Below are 20,511 nucleotides of genomic sequence, written 5' to 3'. Positions count from 1 at the left end.
CGAGGAAGCCCAGGATGCCGTGAAGTTCTCCCGTCTTCCTTTTTCTCCCCATTTGCACTGGTGTTGGGAATTAAAGGACACAAAGGAAGCGAACCGTGCTGGGCACTGCGTGGAGCAGCAGCAGGACGCAGACACGGCCATCCAAGGGACGGTGGGTGCAGGCTCTGCCATTGCCCCGCTGTTCACCTGGTGAGGAAAAATAAAGCTGAGTTTGACAGCCCGGAGTACAGCTTTAGCTGCAGTCTATTGGCACGGCAGCAGAACCACCCACAGGCAGGGAGAGCTGCACGGCCGCCAGCACAGCAGCAGTGCCACTGAGCAGCAGGTCTTGGGGACACCATCAGGGACAGCCCCAGTGGCACCTGGGGCCGGTGTGGGATGAGAGCCACCTTATGCTTCTCAATACAGTTCAATTAAAAATCAAAGCGAGCAGCAGTGCCACGTCCTGCCTGGCCATCCTGCACAGCCACATGCTTGAACGCTGCTCTGGAGGAGCACTGGGCTCCATGGGGGGGGTTTCCATGGTGGCAAACCCTGCAGCAGCCAAAAGTGGGTGCTGCAAAGAGGAATTGCCATCACACTTCAAAGGCAGCACTTATTGCTCACATCAGCTGATGGTGGGATGGGATGGGATGGGATGGGATGGGATGGGATGGGATGGGATGGGATGGGATGGGGTGGGGTGGGGTGGGATGGGATGGGGTGGGGTGGGATGGGATGAGGTGGGGTAGGGTGGGATGGGATGGGATGGGATGGGATGGGATGGGATGGGATGGGGTGGGTGGGATGGGATGGGATGGGATGGGATGGGATGGGATGGGATGGGATGGGATGGGATGGGATGGGATGGGGTGGAATGCAATGGGATGCAATGGGATGGAATGCAATGGAATGTGATGGAATGTGATGGGATATAGTGAGATGCACTGGGATGCACCTTCCATTGGCAGACGCAGGTGATGGGGCCAGGGTTACCGATGAGCAATGGTGAGTCAGAACAGGAGCAAGTGCAAAATAACAGAAGCACTTGCTCAGCGCGTTGCACTCAGCCAGGAAATCACATCTCCTCCCACATAGGCCCTGCAGCAGGCAGGGTGCAGCCCACCCCCATGGAGAAAGCGCCCAGCCAGGGCCAATCCTGCTCCTGCCTGTGCTGTGGTGCTGCATCTCTTCAGACCACAAAGCCCCAGGGACAACCTTTGGGGGACACAGGTCCCCGTGTTGCTGGACCCACTAGCTTCCATTACTCTCCATCCTGTCAGGGCCAGAGAAAAGCAGCTCTCACAGCACGTTGTGGTCCAGCATGTGGCACTGCGATGTGTGTAACAGTGCTATTTACACCCTGGGGGGCATGAGAGCAGAAGACAGTGGAAAACCCAACCTCAGCCACATCTGAGTCACCTCCAGCCCCATCTGAGCGCAGTGAAAGGGAAATCCCCCAGCAGGTCAGGTCACGGAGGTGCCTCCTTCAACACACTCACATTTTCCCCTCCTGCTGTTGTTGCCTTCCCCTGAGACCCTCTGTGTCTCCTCACCCCATTCTCACAGTGCTGTTTGCCCCCCCCCCGGATGCTGTAGTTTCCTGCTGACAGCCCCAGCCCCGCTGCCGGGACGCGGCGGTGGCAGCAGCACATGGGCGGCATCCCTGCGCTCATCAAACCCCCCATTTCTCCCAACAGAAACGCTCAGGGCTGGGACCGTTCTGATGTTTTTCCCTTGGCACAGATATCTGCAGGCAGCCGGTTCTGCCGAGGCGACGCAGCGAGGCGCTGCCAAGCACGATGCACAGCGGGGCTGACATTTCCGAGTGGCATTTGGCGGATGATTAATGCTGCACAGTGTGGAGCCGTGCCAGAGCCGGTAGTGATGCGGGGCACAGGGGTGCAAAGCCCCACTTGTAGGACTGACAGCCCCCGGTGCCTCCATTTGGCTGCATTGGTGCCAAACCTGCAGCGGAGCATCCCCGTGCACAGGGATATGGCTGCAGTGCCTGTGTCTCCAACAGACCCCATTGGTGCCCACGTTTGGGTACAAGTGATGCACTCAACCCAACGGTGCCACCCACCCTTGTATCCTGCACCTCTTGCTCCCGGTGCAGCCCTGCATGCGTGCAATGCAACACAGAGCCACGGTGATGCTGCAGGGGGGAACCAAGCAGTGCTGCACTGGAGCCAGCGCTCAGCAGCTGCATTTGCTCAACTCAGAGTGCAAATGATTAAAGCGTTATTTAGTGTTGTTAATGCTAAATTAGAGGCTTATTATGGGTGAAAGCAGTTATTAAGCAATGTTATTAAGCATCAGCAGTGCTTAATAACTGCTTTATTAAGCAGCTGTGCAGGCTGGACACCCACACACAGCCATGCACCCCGCAGACCCCATGGTGATGTGAGTATCTCTATCCCCACGGCCCACATGCAGGGAGGTGAGCACTGGGTGCCCGCCAAGGAAGGGCCCAGACCAGCGACTTTGCAACTCCAAGCTTTATTCGGTTGCGGTGTGACTCACACGGAGGGAGATGGGAGGTGAGGCCATGGGGGCAGCGGCAGGTGGGGGCAGCGCTCGGCCCCTGTGCCCGGCAGTGCAAGGGCTTCAGTTGGAGGGGTGGTAAGCGCCGCGCTGGTGCCACTGCATGTCCCGAATGCGCCGCACCGACTGGATCTGGGGGTGCTGGGCGCCGAACTCGGAGCTGTCTTTGTAGTCACCCTTCTCAAAGAGGTACTGGTAGCCTCGGTAGCCAGGGTACTGATAGCCCACCCACCTGCAGGCAAGCGCGGGGCATGACTCAATGGCCACAGCATGGCCCAGTGGCCATGACATGACCCAATGGCCACAACACGACCCAATGGCCACAACACAACCGATGGCCACAACATGACCCAATGGCCACAATGTGATCCGATGGCCACAACACAACCAATGGCCACAGGATGGCCACGGCGCGGTGCCACATGGGCGCATTTTCCACTCCCCTCGCCCCGTACTCACGTGCCACTCTGCACCCGCACAGAGGAGACCTTCTCCTGGTAGCCGTGAGCATGGAAGCTGGGCACATCGTCGTCAATGATCTCAATTTTCTTGCCGGTGAAGCTGGGGTTCTCATACAGCACAATTTTGTGCTCCTGGCTGTCCTGCAGCGGGGAGAGCGGAGGTGGGGATCAGCACCGCCAGCCCCAGGGCTGGGCAGGGGGCAAAGCTTGGGGCCGTGGGGAAACTGAGGCAAGGGGTCCCTCCGCCGCACCCCTCCGCTCTCAGGGCACCACTCCCCATCCCCACCACCCCCTGGGGGTCCCTGAGGGCTGCCCCTCCGCCCGTGGGGCTGGGGAGGGCGGGGGAAGGCGGGGGAAGCCATCGGGCTGCAGACCTTGGTCTGGCGGGTGGGTAGTGGCTGTCGGGGTGCTCTCACCACTTTGATGGGTCTCAGGGAGGTGATGCTGTCGCTTCTCCGGCTGTTGGTCCAGGAGTCCCAGCGGGGGTACTCCCCCTTCTCAAACACAAACTGCTCACCCTTGCAGCTTGCCTGCTCGTAGCCCACCCAGCTGGAAGGGAGCAGAGGGTGGGCTTCAAGGGGGGGCTGGGATGAGCCCCCTGCCATGCCCCCTCTTCTCCGTGCTACGAAACACAACGAGCACTGCAGTGCTGGGGGAGCAGCCTCCATCTAAGGCAAACACAAGTACCCTTCTCCCAGGACCCCCCTCCCCCACCAACATACGGTCCAGAGTGCACGAGGATGGAGCCCACTTTGTCCACACCAGCATCCTTCAGGTTGGGGCAGGCACCACTGAGCTCATGGCAGCGGCCCTGGAAGTTCTCCTGCTCGAAGATCGCAATCTGCAGGAGAATGGGGCCATGAGAGCAGGGCATGGCCCACACTGACCCCAAAATAAGCACTGACCATAGGGCCCCCACCCTCACGACACAGCCAACAGGGCGCATCCCCATGAGCCGCCAGCTCAGCACTGATTTTATGGTTCAGTGGGGCGGCAGGAGAGCGTGCATCACATCTGTGGGGATGGCAGGGGACTGGGAGCTGATCCTGGGTTCATAGGATGCCTTGGTCACAGAGGGGACCCCAAAGGGCAGAGCAGCCGCGTGGTCACCCCTGCACTGGAGCTGCAGTTGGAACGCCCAGAGGGGATTTGGGGTGTCCTGGCCCCACGCACTGACCTTGGAGCTGGCGGGCTGCTGCTTGGAGGCCGGCATCTGGTGTTCGGAAGCCATGCTCAGCTGGGCGTGCTGCTTCTTCGGGGGGAAGCTCAGCATTAGCGGCTGCCAGGCTGTGCTTGTGGCCCCAGCTCCATGCCCACATCCACACCCCATACCCAGTGGCGAACCACACTGAGCCCCATCCTGACTGTGTCCCCACTGTGCTGCTCGGGGGTCAAAGCCCCCTTCCCCATGGGGTGAGGGTCCCAGCGCAGAGCTGGGATGGGCCCTGTGCACCAAACAGCCACAAAGTGGGGCGGTTCTGGTCAAAAGTTGTATGACTGACTTAGTGCCCAGCTTCGGGCAGCACTGCCCCTGGGTTGCCCGGTCCGTGGCTCCGGGTGAGAGCTGCAAGACAGGGTGGAAACAAACCCAGAAAGGAGAGGACAAAAAGAGAGAATCCTTACCAGTGAGACCAGTACCGCCTGAGCCAGTGGAGGTCTGGGACCGAGGGGTGGAATTTATACCGCCTCGCAGCAGAACGATGCCCAGACTATTTACCAAATAGCTAGAGCATGATTCAAAGCGAGAATGCTGGATTAAACCCCAATGAAAACCTCGGTCAGCTGACCCGCCGGGCCATTGTCTCCCGAAACCCCAAGTCGAAGTTATTTCATTAGCTTTCACATTCGCCTCACCCGCTTTGTTGGGTTTGTTGGCAAGGAGATTTGGAGTTTGCATGCATCAGCCGAACGCATGCCAAGACCCAGAGCGGCCCTTGTGAACAAAGGCCCGGCAGCCCTGCTTCAGGAGTTTTGGAGCCAGGGAATTGATCCCCCCGACAAACCGCCGCGAGCACCCGAACCGCTGCCGTCAGCACTTTCCTCGTGCAGTGCCAACCGGAGAGCTCGAGCAGCAAACACCTGAGTTACCCATCCCCAGCCAGGGGATCCCCCAGCCCTGTGCCAAGTGGGGGGAGCCCTGGGGGTCCTCCTGTAGCCCCAACCCTTTTTGTGGCCCCGGCAGTGACTCGGCGTGGGTTCCATCAGCACGTGGGGACAAGGACACTGTTGGATCGCCACTGGGCCGCATCCTGCAGCTCTGCACCTGCACGGTGCTGGCAGGATCCCACCTGTGACCAAGCTATTTTCCTTGGTGACTCATGGTTCTGAGGCCCCTCACAGCAGCAGACCCCTCCCTTGTCACCCCACGTGGCACACAGCATTAGCACAGAGAGCAGCACTCCCAGGGTGTTCTGCAGGGTCTGTGCATCCCACTGCAGCTCCTCCTGCCCCAGCATCATGGGAGGACCCTGGGGCTCTTCTGCCCGGGTATGTCCATCAGCACTCGCCCTGACGCACACAGGACAGCAGCACACAATCAGTCAGTGCCGCAATCTGAGCATAACATAGGGCTCAGGAAGCACCCTCATGGGGCCACATGGAGCCGTGAGTGCAGGAAACCGCTTCACACGAGGGATGGCTTTTGGCAGCTCTGGTCTGTGATCCATTGATACAACAGATCCAGAGCAGGATCCTTCTCCATCCCCAATGCTGGGGACAGAGGCACACAGTGTGAAGGGTGGTCACATGCCCAGCTGCCATCACCATCCCCCACGAGGGTTCCCCCAGCCCAGGGTGAGGGCACATGCCCCAGCACCGAGCAGAGAATTATAAAAGTAGGTAAAGACCTTATCCAGTCCAACCCAAACCCACCCCCACCATGCCCACTAATATGTCTCCATGTGTCCCAGACAACCACACACGTGGGGTGCTCAGGTAGCTGTGACCCATCCCCCATCCCTGCTGCCAGTCCCTGATGACATCACTACCACTTTCATGCCCCATGCAGCTCCTCACACTACCCACCACCTGGGCACAAGTGTCAGGATGGGTCCTCCTCTAATTCTGGGGCTCACAGCAGGGTCCAGCAATTGGCTCCAAGGCTCTGCCCTTCTGCCTGCCCCATCCAGGACAGCCTCATCCCAACACAGCGGGACCAGCAGGACAGGGTGCAGGAGATGCCCCATGCACCTGGTTGGCACCAGGGCCACATCCACAGCCAAGGTCATGCCATGCCTGGCACCCCTGGTGGCTTCACCAGCACTGAGCTCACAGCACAGCACATGGCACAGAACACATTTGCAGTGAAAGGGGCTGTGGGGAAGTGTTGGGGAGATCAGCCCGGGGAGCAACAGATCTGAAGGTGGCACAGTGCTGCAGTGTGCGGTGCAGGAGCAGCCCCAGGGATGAAGGATGCACAGGAGGCTGAGGGCTGTGGAGGGCGCTGGGGGTTATACATGGGGCACAGCCCAGCCATGGGTCAGCCCCACTCTGGGTGCTGCACGGTGTGTGAGCTGCCCACGTCCCCAGCCGTGCTCCAGCCTTGGTCGCGCTGTGCTCAGGGGCTGCGCTCCCACGGCCCAGGCAGATGCTTTGAGAAGGGAACAAACCCTTGGCAAGCGCCCCGAGCCGCAGCCCTGGGGCTGTTGGTTTTGGACGGCCGCAGCCTTTATGTAATTGCACCCGCTCTGTGCGCCCCGGCTGCGCCCGCTTCCCACCCTGAGCACGCAGCGCCATAGCCTCAGCTCAGAGCTTTATTGAGGTTTTTGCACAAAGAACACCAAACTGATGGCACCGGCAGTAGCATCGCCACCGCCCATCGCAGGGCCGGCACGACGCTCAGCTGTTCTCGAAGCAGCCACGCTGGTGCCACTGCTGGTCCCGCACACGGCGCACCGACTGCATCAGGGGCTGGTTGGCATCCCACTCGTTCCAGTGCCGGTACTCGCCCTTCTCAAAGACGTGCTGGCGGCCCCGGTACCCCGGGTACTCATAGCCCACCCACCTGCGCATGGAGGCAGCGCTCAGTGGGGCCGTGGGGACAAAGTGCTGTCCCCAGGACTGGAGAGCTGCCCCGTCCCACCGCTGTCACCCTTACGTTCCGTTCAGGGCCCGGACGCTGGCCACGCGGTCCTGGAAGCCGTGGGCCCACAGGCTGGGCACGTCGTCATCCACGATCTCCATCTTGCGCCCGGTGTAGCCGGCATTCTCAAAGAGGTGGATCTTGTGGTCAGGGCTGTCCTAATAGGGACGTGGGTTAGGGATAACCCCACGACCCCCTCCAGTCCTCTGTGCCTCCCACTGCCACTACTCACGATCTGGAGGGGGCGGAGGGACATGAGGCTGTCGCTGTTGTGGCTGTTGGACCAGGAGTCCCAGCGCGGGTAGTCACCCTTCTCCAGCACAAACTGCTCCCCAGCAAAGGCCTGCCGCTCAAAGCCCAGCCACCTGCAGGGCAGCACGTCAGTACTCCCCACAGGGGGACGTGGCCCAGGGTAGGTGTACCCCAGTCCCACCCCCCAACTTACGGGCCGGACTCCACCTGGATGGAGCCCACCTTCTCCAGAGCTTTCTCGACCACGTTGGGGAGCTCCTCGCTCAACTCACACTTGCGGCCCTGGAAGTTCTCCAGCTCATAGATGGTGATCTGGGGGTGCAGAAACAGCACCAGCTGCTGTGGATGGGCGCGCATCCTGTGCCAGCACAGAGCTGAGCTGAGCACTCAGTCTTGGAGCCCGCCAGACCCACACGGATGTTAACATCACATCCCCATGCCGGGGACAGCGCTCCGCTGGTGTTAGATCCGAGGCCCGGTGCTGGCTCCCACCAGTCCCACCACATCCCAGGCATGCTCCAGCCCTGGGAAAGAGCTCATATTTGGGTATTTTCACCTCAAGCCCCACTGCCTCACATGGACTGCTGTGCAGCACTGAGGCAGATCCCCACCCTGGGGGGGTCCCAGCTGCAAGCCCCGGTCTGGGTCACGGGGTAGCACAGGATAGAGGTGACACCCATAGCCCTCAGCCCAAACCCACAAACAGCAGTTCATCACCACCCAAGCAGAGAGCCGTAGCAGTGCTCCATCTCCTGGAGCTGCACGCACTGCAGCCCAAGAGGAAAAATCACAGGGAGGTGACAAACACACCGGGACACAGCTGCTGCTGGTGGCTCTGATGGCACCGGCACACCCAAGGTGACATTGCCACCACGTAGCACTCGGGTGTTGGTGACACCACAGTGACCAAGCACATGCACAGGCAGCGTGTCACCGCCATCCCCGCATACCTTATAATTGCCACCGCGCTCACCAGCGCCCTCCCCAGTCACCATCTGCTCGGGGGGACTCTGCTGCTCGGTCATCGTGCCTGGAAAACCCAAATCGCGGCCGTTAACGCAGCATCGGCTTCAGGTGAGGCACCTGACCCTCCCCACTGCTACAGGGTTAATAGGAGCGGGATCCAAGCAAGCCCCACGCGTGCCGTTCTGGCTAATTGCGGTTAATCACACCCCGCAGCACCGCTCCTCGCCCCGGCCCGGCTGCACCGCACACCTCTCTTGTTGTGTCCCGCGGCGATGCCCAGCTGCGGCCGCGCTATTTATGGGCTGCGTCTGCCCAGGGCAGCACTTTGCTCGGATGCTGATGCAGCAGCCGCGTCCGCTTGATTCCATCCGTGAGATTTCATCTCAATAGGGTGGGCGCGCGGCGCTGCATGGGAGCAGCGTTGGGATTTCTCCCGGCCGCCCCTTAAAAATGTGCCGCAGATTAACGTCGAAATCGGCGTCAGCACGTTCACGGAGCTTCTTGCCAGGACCTCTGGAAAACTCTCCCATCAGCAGCAAAGGGCAGGGCTCAGGCAGAGAGCACAAGCAAACACCGTGCAGAGCACTGCAGCTGTTTGGGGCTGCTCATGGTACGGAGGCAAGGGCGAAGGCGCGCGGATCCCCAAAGCCACATGACAGCCTTGCTCCTGCCCCCAAAGCCACGTCCTCCCTAGAAGTCCACCTTTTCCCCCCTCTGTAATTCATGAGGATGAAGAAAAAGCAACATCTGCTGACTTGCTCCTGAGGTCAAATCAATGAGAAAAACCACTTGCTCCTCCTTCCCAACACTTGTACTTAGTTGGGGCAGAGTGGGACACACACCCTGGTTCCCTCCCAAGGCAGAGACTGGGTCACCCCCAATGGGACCAGGATGGGATATGGGATGCTGCCCTGGGATCACACCACAGCCCAACTGACTAATTAGGTTTCTCTAATTAACAAAGAACTGATGAACGCACCGCTTTAAGGGCACGTCCCCACCTCGCCTGAACAGCAAACACAGCACGTGGCAACAGAAGTGTGTGAAGAATTCAATAAGCGTTATTTGGAATGAAAATAAACGTGTATATAAAGTGTATTACAGTCTGTTCTATCATTTATCACATAGTAGCATATTTATAGATCTTTTATTGCAGTGAGAACCTGCAGAGAAGGAAGTAGGTATGTTCAATTCTTATACAATATAAAGAAATAGAGCAGAAAAGACACTTTCCCATTCAACAACATTCTAAAGATGCTTTTTAATTAGACATGTAAGCATTAAACATTTCTCAGTAGTAGGTTGAACTACTAAATACAGTAAGTTTCAGTGCATTGTCCAAGCAGACGTGGAAATGCATACACATTTGTTCCCCAAACACAGAGCCAACACTGTGGGCAAAGAATCTCTGCCTTCATCTGTTAGACCATGGAACAGCCAGTTCTCCAACGAGTGGTAACGCAACACCGTCAGCTTGCCGAGTCCTAGAATTAAGCCTGCCTAAGTATTCTGGAAAGCAGGGGGAATTTACCTGATTTCTAGATCCTTTTTAAAGTGGGACAGAGCTGGTGAACGCTGCCTGAAAAATTCCAACAGACGTGTGCGCAAAGCTGACCTCAGATTTGCCTTTTCCACCAGTATCTAATGTGAAGGGAAGAGAATGTGCAATTTGTTTAGCGCTGGCTACGGGCAGCTCTTCTGGATGACTCCACTTGAGCAGACAGCCACGGCTCAGGGCTGGAAGCTCGGGTGGCGAGTTGGGAGTTGGAAGAGGCTTAAAATGGGACGGGGGCAAGAGATCTGGTGTGCAATGGGGCACGGCAGCAAGGAAGGGATTTAATCAGAGAGCCGTACTGATGAAGTTCGAGGAGCCGCTACTGGAAGCGGGTCGGGGTGAGACGTGCAGGCGGGACCTGCGTCCTGACGCGCCGCTGTCGTCTGCGATGAGCAGGGCGGGCTCCGCCGGGAGGAGCGCTGGCACGCGGGTTTGGCAGCGACGGGCTCGGCAGACAGCAGCGTGGGCAGAGGCACTGCTGCGGGAGCCCCGCCGGAATGGGAGCCTTCTGAGGAGCCAGATCATAAAGGAGAAAAGGAGAAAAAGTTCAGTGCTGGTGCTGCATCTGCAGGAGCGAAGGACGCCCGCCAGCGGGGCCGGCACAACAGACAGCTCTTCGGGGCCGCCTTCCTCGGGGATTGCTGAAAAGAGCACTTCATGGGGGAAAGAATCAAGTGTGCCCTAAATGGACGTCTTGCCTGATATGCCAGAATCTGTATTCCAAACACGAACGCATTGGAGATATCGGCGATATCCGTAACACCCATGTTAGGCCTGAGGCGATCGGTACGGCTATTGGAACCTCAGCCTTAGCAAAAGAAGGAAAAGCAAATCATCTGAGACCAGAGATCACGTTTAGGCTATCCCACACAATCAGCATAAAAATAAAACTTAAAACTGGTATTTACAGATTAACGAATAAGAACATGAAGTGGGACTATCCAAACTGCTATTAAAGTGACATTCAACAATTAACTGGAACCCTGATATGAGTAGAACATCCTCCCTCTTGTCTTCCTTTTTTTTTTTTTGTTATTAAAAAAACAGTATTTACATTTTTTTTTTTAATATATATATATATATATATATATGTATATATATCTTTTTAAAGAGAACTGGTTGACGTTATTGCTTGATCCTTTTTTTTTTTAGGAAAGACATTCCAATGAAGCAATTATCCCACATGCTGACAAAACACTGAATGCACCACTTCAAGAGTGACCCAAAATTAACAATTTGTTCGTCTAAAAAAAAAAAAAAAAAAAAAAAAAAAAAGATATTCATCTGCCGGATCAGCAGAGCACACGGAAGTATAAGCCAATCAAAAATACATTGTACAAAAAAATCATCAAGTTTCCTTTTTCAGTATGGCAGTAAACATCATTTGTTCTTCCACTCTCACATTCCACAAACTTCGTTCTCAATAGGAGCTGACTATATTTTTTTTTTCAACCAAAAAAAAAAAAGATAAATTTGATTAAAATTCTGATGTTCATAAACAAACACAAAGCCCAGCCTCACACCCGACACATCTACCATACGTCGTACATTTCAGGTGCTGAACATACAGGTAGGAATGAAGTCTTTGTTCAACAGTGAGGGGACTTCTCCAGTGCACAGCACTCCTACATCAAACATTACAATCTTTTGTGACTTTCTGAAAGTTAGCGCTATGAACCACTGGTTCTTCTTCCAGGTAGCTCTAAAGTGACCATCCTCCCACATCCAAAAAGGTACAGCTTTGTATTTGACTATGAATATTAAGCAGCTTTCTCCACAAAACAGGAAGGCACCATGCACATAGCAGTTGAGGCAGGAAGCAAACAGCAGCAACATGACATGTGAATTTTAAGTTCAGATGAGTTAAGGCTTCTGTTAAACTTCTTTATCTTCTTCTAGCTAGAATCACTATCTGAAAAGGAAAAAAAAAAACAAAACACAGAAACTATTGAAGTAAATGAATGACATGGTCAAGAAATATCATAGAATATAGGTTGGAAAAGACCACTAAGATCATCTGGTCCAACCATAAAAGCAGTGAAACACTTTTTAGCATCTGCAGTAGCAAAGATCCACAAATGTCTGTTTACTGGTGCAGTGACATCTTGGTCTTGTCCTGTTCAACACACTAAACATCCAAGAGCTGCCCAAAATGCTGCTGAAAATCAGCATGCCCATTGTGTACAAGTCTCACTTCATAGAATCATAATCATGGAATCATAGAGGTTGGAAAAGACCTCTAAGGTCAGCTAGCCCAGTGGCTGCGTTGCTGTTGGTCAATAGAAGCACCAGGGAATGGCAGCACAAATGGGCTGAGTGGTGTCAAAGCAAAACTGACTGCAGAGAATGAGTGTAAATGAATCACAAAAACTGCTCTTCCTCAGCACAGATTCACTTCACTATAAATGTGTGTCCGTTAATGCAGTCTGCTTTAACATTTACACTAACAAAGCTGCTATACTGACATGGTAAGGAAATATTTTCCATGTCTCTCTTGTCTTTGCATGCTTTCATTTAGCAAAGCCCCACTTTCAGCATCAGAAGGTACCTTTATCAAACCTGATTCTCATAATGGCTCTGTCTCTTCTTTGATTTCAGCTCCTTAAGCCACTGAGGAGATTTTTCTTCTGACCTACGATATAAAAATATACACTTTAATAACGAAAATTCATCAACGAAACAAACCAAAAAAAGAATTACACAATTTTCTCTGGAGCCTCAGAAGCCCTCCTTGCATCTTTTTGACTCTTGTGGAAGTCTCTCACCTTTCCTCCTTCTCTACACTGGAGGGCAGTATTCTGCTACCAGGAGTTCCAAGCTGTGGTTTAGGGGATTTGAACGGCTGAGCAGAACTTGGCTCACCAGGACTCTCAGATTCGTGTCTTTTCCGCAGCTGGGCCTAAAAAGTGAAAATAAAGAACAGGGGTCCTTTGTAAGGCAGCAGTAAGACTGTGCAATGCAAAACACATCACACATTTATAAAAAGAAATGATCTGACACATTCTGCCTTTACTCACCTTGAGAACAGAGTGGTCCATTCCTGGAAATATGGGAAGCCTCTGAGCTTGCACAGAAGACAATCTCCCAGAACGCTGTGTCTTTTCTTCCTCATCAGAATCCTCTTGTTGCATAGGTTTCTTCTCTTCTAATCAATTGTTTAAAAGAAAATATATATGTTCAGCAAGCTTTCCACCTCTAAGTTGTTCTAGAACTCTACTTCTGTTCAAAAATTATTAAGACTAATAGTAATACACCACTGTAATGAGTTCACTGCTCCAATGGAGATCAAAGCAACAAACAACTTAAATACTCAGCAATAGAAAGATTTCTTGCTGGCTGACAGAAGGGAACAAAAGGTACACCTAAGTTAATGAGTGTCACTTTATGGAGACCTGAGAGTGGCTCTTCAGTATCTAAAGGGGCTGTAAGAAAGAAGGGGATGGACTCTTTAGCAGGATCTGTTGTGACGGGACAAGGGGAAATGGTTTCAAACTCAAAGAGAGGAGATTTGAGAAGGATATAAGGAAGAAGTTTTTACACTGAAGGCAGTGAGGCATTGTACAGGGTGCCCAGAGAGGTGGTGGTGCCCCATCCCTGCACACAGCCACGCTCAGGGCACGGGGCTGTGAGCACTGCTGGAGCTGTGGGTGTCCCTGTGCACTGCAGCCAGTGGGAACAGACGGCCTTTGGGGGTCCCTTCTGACTCAAACGGCTCCACAGCCCCTTAACTCATTCTTTTCCCCACAAACAAGCCTGTCTTATGCCAGCTGCCAGAATTAACGAAGATGGAAGCTCTCCTTCACTTCAGTCTTTGGTAGCTCACAGCAGCAGAGCTCCCTCCAGGCTCCAAGGAACGGAGGGGAAGGCTCAATTCAGAGGATGGCCCAGAGGTGGCAGGAAGAAGCTGTTGCTAAACTTCAGCGCAACTCCAGGTGCATTCCAACATTCAGAAACTCCTGCCCTTGCAACCAAATTGATTACACCTCATTATTTCAGGTAGCTGAGGGATACCTGTGGAATCTTTAAACATCCACGTACTGCCCGATTCTTCCGTCAACGAAAATCTGTTTTCATACTCCAGCCCTCTGCTTCTTCTCAGAGAGTGGGAAAGAGGAGCCCGATGGTGTCTCTTCTTGCTGAGCTGTACGCGGTTTTTCAGTGCACTGGAGTCCAGAATAGTGGTTTGCTATAAGAAGAAACAAACCCCTTCATTTCAACCAGACTGAAAATAAAAGTCACCCCCTGCATAACGGCTCCCCACCCTATTTGCACCAAACCATACAGCTTAACTAGATGATACGTATTTGCCTGATTATTATTCTTGTTACCATAAAACTTAAAGAGAATTAATGATGAGGAGATGCTGCATTGTGGCTAACTGGGTGCAATGCTGGGCCTTTGATCTCTCTTGGCTGTGGACATCTGATCTGCATGAATTTGTTTCATGAAATGAATTAATAAACGGGATTTGGGTTGCTGAAGTGTTTTATGAATGCAGGCCTTGCTAGCTAGTAACAGCTGATGGCCAAGAGAGAGACTGGGATCTAAAAAGGACAACTAGACTAAGTCCTGGTGTACCTGAGGACTGTAATTTAATTTAATGTGATGACAGATTGCCATCCATAGAAATTCCATACCAGCTCACCAGCAACAAGTAGACCACAAGTGAAGAGGCATGGCATTGAGAAAAAGCATTACCTCCTAGATGCATAAGAAAGAAATTAATAAACATCTTTAGCTATAGCCTTCGCCCTTAACCTTTTCCAAATGAGAAGTTAGCTGGAAAAATTCATTATGATAAAGAAAAGGCAGAAGAAGATTGAGGGCAAAGTCTGCAGAAGGGAATGCTCTGTGGTGGCTGGTGCTGGTAGCAGTACAGCTAACGGTGAAGGAGAACTTGTCTTTTCTTCATGATAACTTACATCAATGAAGGAGAAGTCAGTGGTCTTTCCATCAGGATAGGCATCTCCTGGAGGAGGTAACTCAGTCCCATCAGTAGAGTCTATGTCAGTGCTTGAACGGTCCAGACTTGTGCTCCTTTGGTCTTTAGAGAAGTCACAGCGGTCAGCCAGGGAGGTGGGCTCTGTTTGAGAGGACAGGGATGATGGCTGGCTGTTTGGTGGCTGCTTTCTCGTGGAAATGACATCATTTTCTGATGAAGGAGATTCAGGCACAAAGCTGCGGATGAAGAAAATGAAATCTATGAGACTTCAGGGTGAACAAATACATGCAAGGATACCTCTGGATCACACATTAACAGTCACGAGGTAACCTAACACACAGGAATCTAAACACACTTTTTGAACAATAGACCTCAGTGTGTGAGACAGACCAAGGCCATGGAAATCCTGGAAGGGAAGCACTCAGGAGCCCATTGCTGAATAGCCACCACCTCCAACCACTGGGACGTGAGATAATTTCCAGCCTGGCACAGGGAATGCTGCACAGAGCGTTCCAGTTCGTGGGTGGTGAATGCCGCTTCCCTCCTCCAGCAGCGGGCCCTGAGATAATTAAGGAATGGTACTAATGAGCTCCAGGGGAAGGCTTGGTCTTGCATTCTTTACCTCAAATGGTATTTGCTATCTGCAGCATTAGTGGATCTAAATATCCACTGAAATACAGAATAACGTGGAGAAAAGCAGATGGCAATCCGGAGACATAACACCTCTCATGGAAAGGCATGAGAGCTGTGTTAAAGGATCCTCCCTGATCTCACACCTCCACAAAGCCTCTCCCCTTCGGCAGCCCAGCACTTCAGCTGGTGCAACTCAGTGCAGAGCTCACCCTGAAAATCTATGGGAGAAGAGAGAAGGAGAAACACAGCTCCTCTCACTGAGCCTGCACTGCTTGGTGGTTTCATCAGCTCCCCAGTGGGCTCTCCTTGCACAGTTCCATCACACACTGCAGCACAGCAAGGACAAACAGCACCATCGCTTCTGCACAGTGAGCTCCTCCAGCTGAATAGCAAGTTAGGGGAAAAATTTCCTTCAGAACAATGGTCAAACACTGTAATGTAAAATATGCTTTCAGCTCTCATTATGGAGAGGTATTACGTATCTTTTTCTACTGCTTGATTAAGATTTCACATTTTATGAATATACCCAGATATATTGCTTTGAGTACATTACCAACACTTGCAAATACTCACTCTATGAAAATGTTTCGCATGCGATCTAAAAAGCCATTTCCCATAAAAGTTAATTGTTTTTCCTTATGAAGTCTGTTTCAATCTGTAACCGAGGATTTTCTCTGACATCCATTTGGAAATGCTCACTCGACTGCTTGAGAAAATAGCACTATCTCGTAGACACGTTTATCAGGAACCCAATCCCTGCCTCCAAGTCCAACCACGTCCCTCTGTTCCAAGAAGCTTTTTGCAGCGAGCCCAGAGCAGCCCCAATGCCTGCTCCACAGTGACTCAGCCCCGGGTGACAATGATCCTTCCTCCCCCTCCAAGCAGCTCATTGAACAGCAGGACCATGTATATCCTGTTGCCATGCAGTCATGGTTTATTTTGAAATTCCCTTCCTCTCTCAGAGAAAATGAGTTCATACGCAGATGCATCAATGAAATGCTCCTAAGGGGGATAAAATAATCCCCTTCATGGCTCTAGTACTGGAAAATGCCAGAAGGTAGAAGCTTCAAGCAGAGCTGTAGGCATCGTTACACGGTAAAGTAATTAAAAACTAAACATTTGCTACAGAGGAAACAAAATTCCAGGATGTGAGGATTGCGAGTTCAATATTTAATAAAGCAGACATTTTATCTGCTGCTTTTCTAGTCCTTCAAGTGTGAAATAGCTGTCTCTTCAGAAGCTGAGAGAAGCACCTTGGTTAAGAAATTGATTTCCAAAAACACCTACAAGGTACTAAAATCACAGTTCATTTTACAGAAAAGCTGGATGTTGGCACGTCACTCTGTCAGCTGAAAGCTCCCCTTGACTTCATAAGCGATAATATTTTTTTATATATATATATTATATATATATATATATTTATAACTCAGAGTTCTCAAGTGTAAAATACACAAAGTAGAATTGATATTAATATCTGCTGTAAGAGTTCAATGATACAGCATTAAAAAAGAGCAGGAAAAACGCTATTTCCACACTACCTTGAGCAGAGAAGACATTGGCTCGAGCAGGGCAGATCATAGAATCACAGAATGGCTGGGTTGGAAGGGGCCTTAAAGATCACAGAATCATGGAATCACAGCATGGCTGAGTTGGAAGGAACCTCTGAGCTCCCCCAATCCCTGCCATAGGCTGGTTGCCCCCACCAAATCCCCAAACTGCTAGCATAGCCTGCCTAACCATGGTCAGACCACGTCCTTACCTACCTGATGGGAAAAAAGCAGACAATTAGAGCAGAACCTCTGCCCATCCCCAGCTCTACCCATTAGACCCACATATCACACAAGTAGATAATCACTTTCTAAACATGCAAATATACGTTGCTAATTGCAATTACAGAAACAAATGCTATGCAAAACTACACTACCTAACTTAGTTAAAGCCACTTCATGCATTTAATCGAGAAAATATACTTTTCCCTTATCTTCCATCATTTTAGCACTAGAAAATACCATTCTGCTTGTGTTTCATGCACCAGCAGACTTGTTAGATCTATTCCAGTCGAAGCTGTTTTTGTCATTGCCTATAAAAGTGGTGATACTGCTTTCTCCCTGGGGGGTGGAACTTAAATTCCAAGCCTCACTGCTGCTGGTGGACACTCGAGAAATACTTCTTCACCTACAGACTAAAGGAACCTTACACCCACTGCAACAGAAGCATGCAACTTTAGAAATCCATGTGCATGAGAACACGCACGCTTGAGTGTTTGCAGCAAAAACCAGAAGGATGGGTGCTTCTCATGAAGCAGCTGAGGCAGAATGTGTGTACAGGACAGAGGGGGTGGTGCTCACCTGTCCCCGCTGCGCCGCTGCTCGCTCCAGGTGCCATACTGGCTGTCGGGCTCCTGCACCAACGTGTCTGTGTCCTTGGCTTCAGGGGGCTGTCTTGTGAAGCATTGCTTCAGCTGGTCCTGCAACAGAGCAAATGAGAGCCACCATCATTCCTTTATTCCTGGGCTGAATGGCTTCGGTTTTATTTCCCGCTGTGGTTTTGAATCGATCGATTCAACTTAAACGTGGAAAAAGGCTGTGAGTTCCAAACCACAGCTCTCTACAACATGAGCTCCGATTTCCTGGCCAAACAGCCCATTCTAAAGGTAGCAAACAGCTAGTTTGTTTTAGCAACTCTTATCTCACCCGTGCGACAGCAGGAGTTCTGCACAGAGCCCCCCAAGCACACAGGGGAAACGTCAGCTCTGGGATGTTTAAAGCTTGCTAGCTTTAAAAAACGCTTTCCTTTTTGAACGCTTCCTTTGGAAGACCTTCAAAATAAAAATCATCAATAAATAAATAAGCAGAAGGCCAAACACTAGAAAGCCCTTGACAAATGGATGGGTGTTACTGGAAAGTTTAAATACAGCACACGAAGTAGGGCAGATTGCAGTGTTGGAGGGTTGTTTTTCCTTCACCGTGTTCTACTTTGACCTTTCATACCTCAAGGAATTATTTGATGAAGGCAAGAAATCCATAAAATAAAAAGGCAATCAGTGCATCTGAGGACCATTCCCTTTTGGGGACTGAAGTGGGCCAGCTGCTGCTGCTGGCACCTTCAATTTGCAGCAGACCGATGTTCCTTTGTACCAGAACACAGCACTGCTGTACCTTTTGCTTGGCATCTGCATGGAGGTGAGCACTGAAGGTAGAGTTACCCAAACACAGTGCACCCGTTGCCCTGCACGGACACAAACGCAGCTCTCGGTGCCATACCAACTGTGTGGTTTCTTGTGCCATTACTTTTGTGAATCTGAAGAATGCTGCTCTGAGACTGATGATTCAGGATAGCTAAGCAACACAGGCAGGAGCTACTCCAGAAGTTCTACAATGCTTGCATCTTTGGGAGCAAATGCCTGCATCTCTTTTTTCCTTATTCCCCCAAATGTACCATCAGCAATTGCCATTTTCTAGTCCTATTGCTGCTATTTGCTGCTGACAAAGTGGTCTATTTTAACGCCAAGTGAAATAAGGCAATAAAAGGCTCAGCTATTTGTTCCGATATTAAAAAGCACCATTGCCAGACAAGTACAATTCTCAGCCTGCAAAACTCAAGGTGCCCATTTGGGGAGTTACACAAAACAGGCTCCTTGCTTTCCATCTCTCAGATGTCCCCATGTCTCATAGCTCGCTGGGTGTAATTCTTAACCTCCATTTCTCCACATGCCCATGGATGGACAGATGTAAGCTGAACTCCTCCACTTTTCCATCCATCCCCACTCAAGCCTGCAGGAAGGTGCTTCCCCTGGCAGTCAGATGCATGGCAGAAGAAACTGCCTTGTTGCCCTTAGAAACCACACAGTGTTTCCTCTCCCTTGGCATGGGCACGTGGCTGGGTTCCTACAAACTCTCCCTGCAGGCCCTGTGCTGGGGCAGAACCAACACTCCCCTAACAGACATGAGCCCTCAGGGCACACACTGCCCACTGTTTATAAAAAACACTGTGTTATCACTAAAATGGTGGTTGTAAGGAGAAAACATGCACAACCCAGATAATAGCACCATCCCAGCAGCAGCAGGAAAGGCATTCAGACACAACCCTGCTGCTCAACTGAAGGTTCCCTGAGAGCTCTGCGTGTGTATTGGTTCATGGTGAAATGCTTTTAGACAGGAGTGATTCCAAATTAGATCATACAGATACATTTGCTTCTGCTGGCATTACCATTTCCCTTGGAACAGCTTAGTGCTCCTGACAAAGAGCATGAATGGAAACAGCACCAAAAGCTTTAAAGCACGACAGCATAGGGAACATAAGGGAGCAGTTCTGGATGTACAAGTGATGTTCTTTGGGTCTGCCACCAGCCCAGTCCATCACGCAGCTCGCAGTGCCCCGTGCTCACACAAACACAGCAGAACAAACAGCCCAGCAGAACAGAGCTGTGCTGGACAGGGTTGGTTTGTTTTTCATGTGAGATAATTATTAACGTGATGAAGTTCTGCAGGCGGCCCATTCTTTCTTTGCTTTATCCCTCGGAACAGAACAAGCTCAAAAGGTCGAGGCATGCACAACCAGAGCCAGATACTAAAAGGTCCTCAAGAAACAGAGCATCATCCATAAAAAGAGGCATTTCAGAAGGCAAAGACAATAACAAAAAGGGCTCTGGTCTCTTCTTCACGCACAACATAAACCCAAGTGAAGAATTTCCTTACTTACCGTCACAGAAGGCACACACAGAAGGTGTCCCCAATCAAACACCACTCTCCATCCAGTACTCAAATGCAGTAATACCCCACGATTGGATCAATTTAATCATTCCAACAACAGTAGGCACGATAAACACGACGTAATTTTCGGATGGAATAGGACAGCAGAGTTGGACACTGACTCACAATTTGCTCTACTTCATCTAAAACCAGACATTATGATTAAAGCTCTTTCAGGACTCCCCTGGAATTAAGCTGCTTTGGCAACAATCCAGGATTGATTATTCCTGCAATTTCCAGTTCCTGAAAATGATGTGCACACAATATTGCTCCTGCCAGTGCAAAAATTTACCATAACTGAGAATGAATGCATATATTTATGTGAAAAACTCTTTTGCGCTGCT

At 51.4% G+C, this 20,511-nt stretch overlaps 3 protein-coding genes across 4 annotated transcripts in view; all 3 read right to left on the bottom strand.

Annotated features, from left to right (window-relative positions):
* Window positions 1–2,482: 2,482 nt before the first annotated feature.
* Window positions 2,483–4,851, bottom strand: CRYBB2 (crystallin beta B2). Of its 2 annotated transcripts, none has more exons than XM_085238661.1 (6): window positions 4,611–4,851; window positions 4,165–4,239; window positions 3,710–3,828; window positions 3,362–3,536; window positions 2,986–3,128; window positions 2,483–2,758 (listed from the first exon to the last, which is right to left on the bottom strand). In XM_085238661.1, exons 2-6 carry the CDS (start codon window positions 4,216–4,218, stop codon window positions 2,590–2,592), a joined length of 660 nt encoding a protein of 219 aa, XP_085094787.1. In that variant the 5' UTR covers window positions 4,219–4,239; window positions 4,611–4,851; the 3' UTR covers window positions 2,483–2,589. The 2 variants fall into 2 exon arrangements, with proteins under 2 accessions (XP_085094787.1, XP_003211031.1); XM_003210983.4 differs by having other exon boundaries at window positions 3,404–3,536.
* Window positions 4,852–6,742: 1,891 nt separating this feature from the next.
* On the bottom strand, window positions 6,743–9,250 carry CRYBB3 (crystallin beta B3). The gene is made up of 6 exons (XM_031555997.2): window positions 8,536–9,250; window positions 8,271–8,350; window positions 7,514–7,632; window positions 7,301–7,433; window positions 7,084–7,226; window positions 6,743–6,990 (listed from the first exon to the last, which is right to left on the bottom strand). The coding sequence occupies exons 2-6, from the start codon at window positions 8,343–8,345 to the stop codon at window positions 6,825–6,827; spliced, it is 636 nt and encodes a 211-aa protein (XP_031411857.1). The 5' UTR covers window positions 8,346–8,350; window positions 8,536–9,250; the 3' UTR covers window positions 6,743–6,824.
* A 265-nt stretch (window positions 9,251–9,515) lies between these two features.
* The window catches only part of KIAA1671 (KIAA1671 ortholog), a 47,214-nt gene continuing 36,218 nt past the window's right edge, over window positions 9,516–20,511 (bottom strand). Inside the window, exons 7-13 of the mRNA XM_085238656.1 lie at window positions 17,765–17,883; window positions 14,764–15,019; window positions 13,853–14,027; window positions 12,859–12,986; window positions 12,607–12,740; window positions 12,390–12,473; window positions 9,516–11,753 (exon numbers count right to left, since the gene is read on the bottom strand). Coding sequence (XP_085094782.1) covers window positions 12,395–12,473; window positions 12,607–12,740; window positions 12,859–12,986; window positions 13,853–14,027; window positions 14,764–15,019; window positions 17,765–17,883 — 891 coding nt within the window. The 3' untranslated portion in view covers window positions 9,516–11,753; window positions 12,390–12,394. The remainder of the gene's footprint in view (window positions 11,754–12,389; window positions 12,474–12,606; window positions 12,741–12,858; window positions 12,987–13,852; window positions 14,028–14,763; window positions 15,020–17,764; window positions 17,884–20,511) is intronic.

Source organism: Meleagris gallopavo, chromosome 17 (assembly GCF_905368555.1).
Source record: "Meleagris gallopavo chromosome 17, MGAL_WU_HG_1.1, whole genome shotgun sequence".
Classification (NCBI taxonomy): Eukaryota; Metazoa; Chordata; class Aves; order Galliformes; family Phasianidae; genus Meleagris; species Meleagris gallopavo.
The sequence above is the reverse complement of the archived record's forward strand: the minus strand, read 5'-3'. Positions and strand labels throughout refer to the sequence as shown.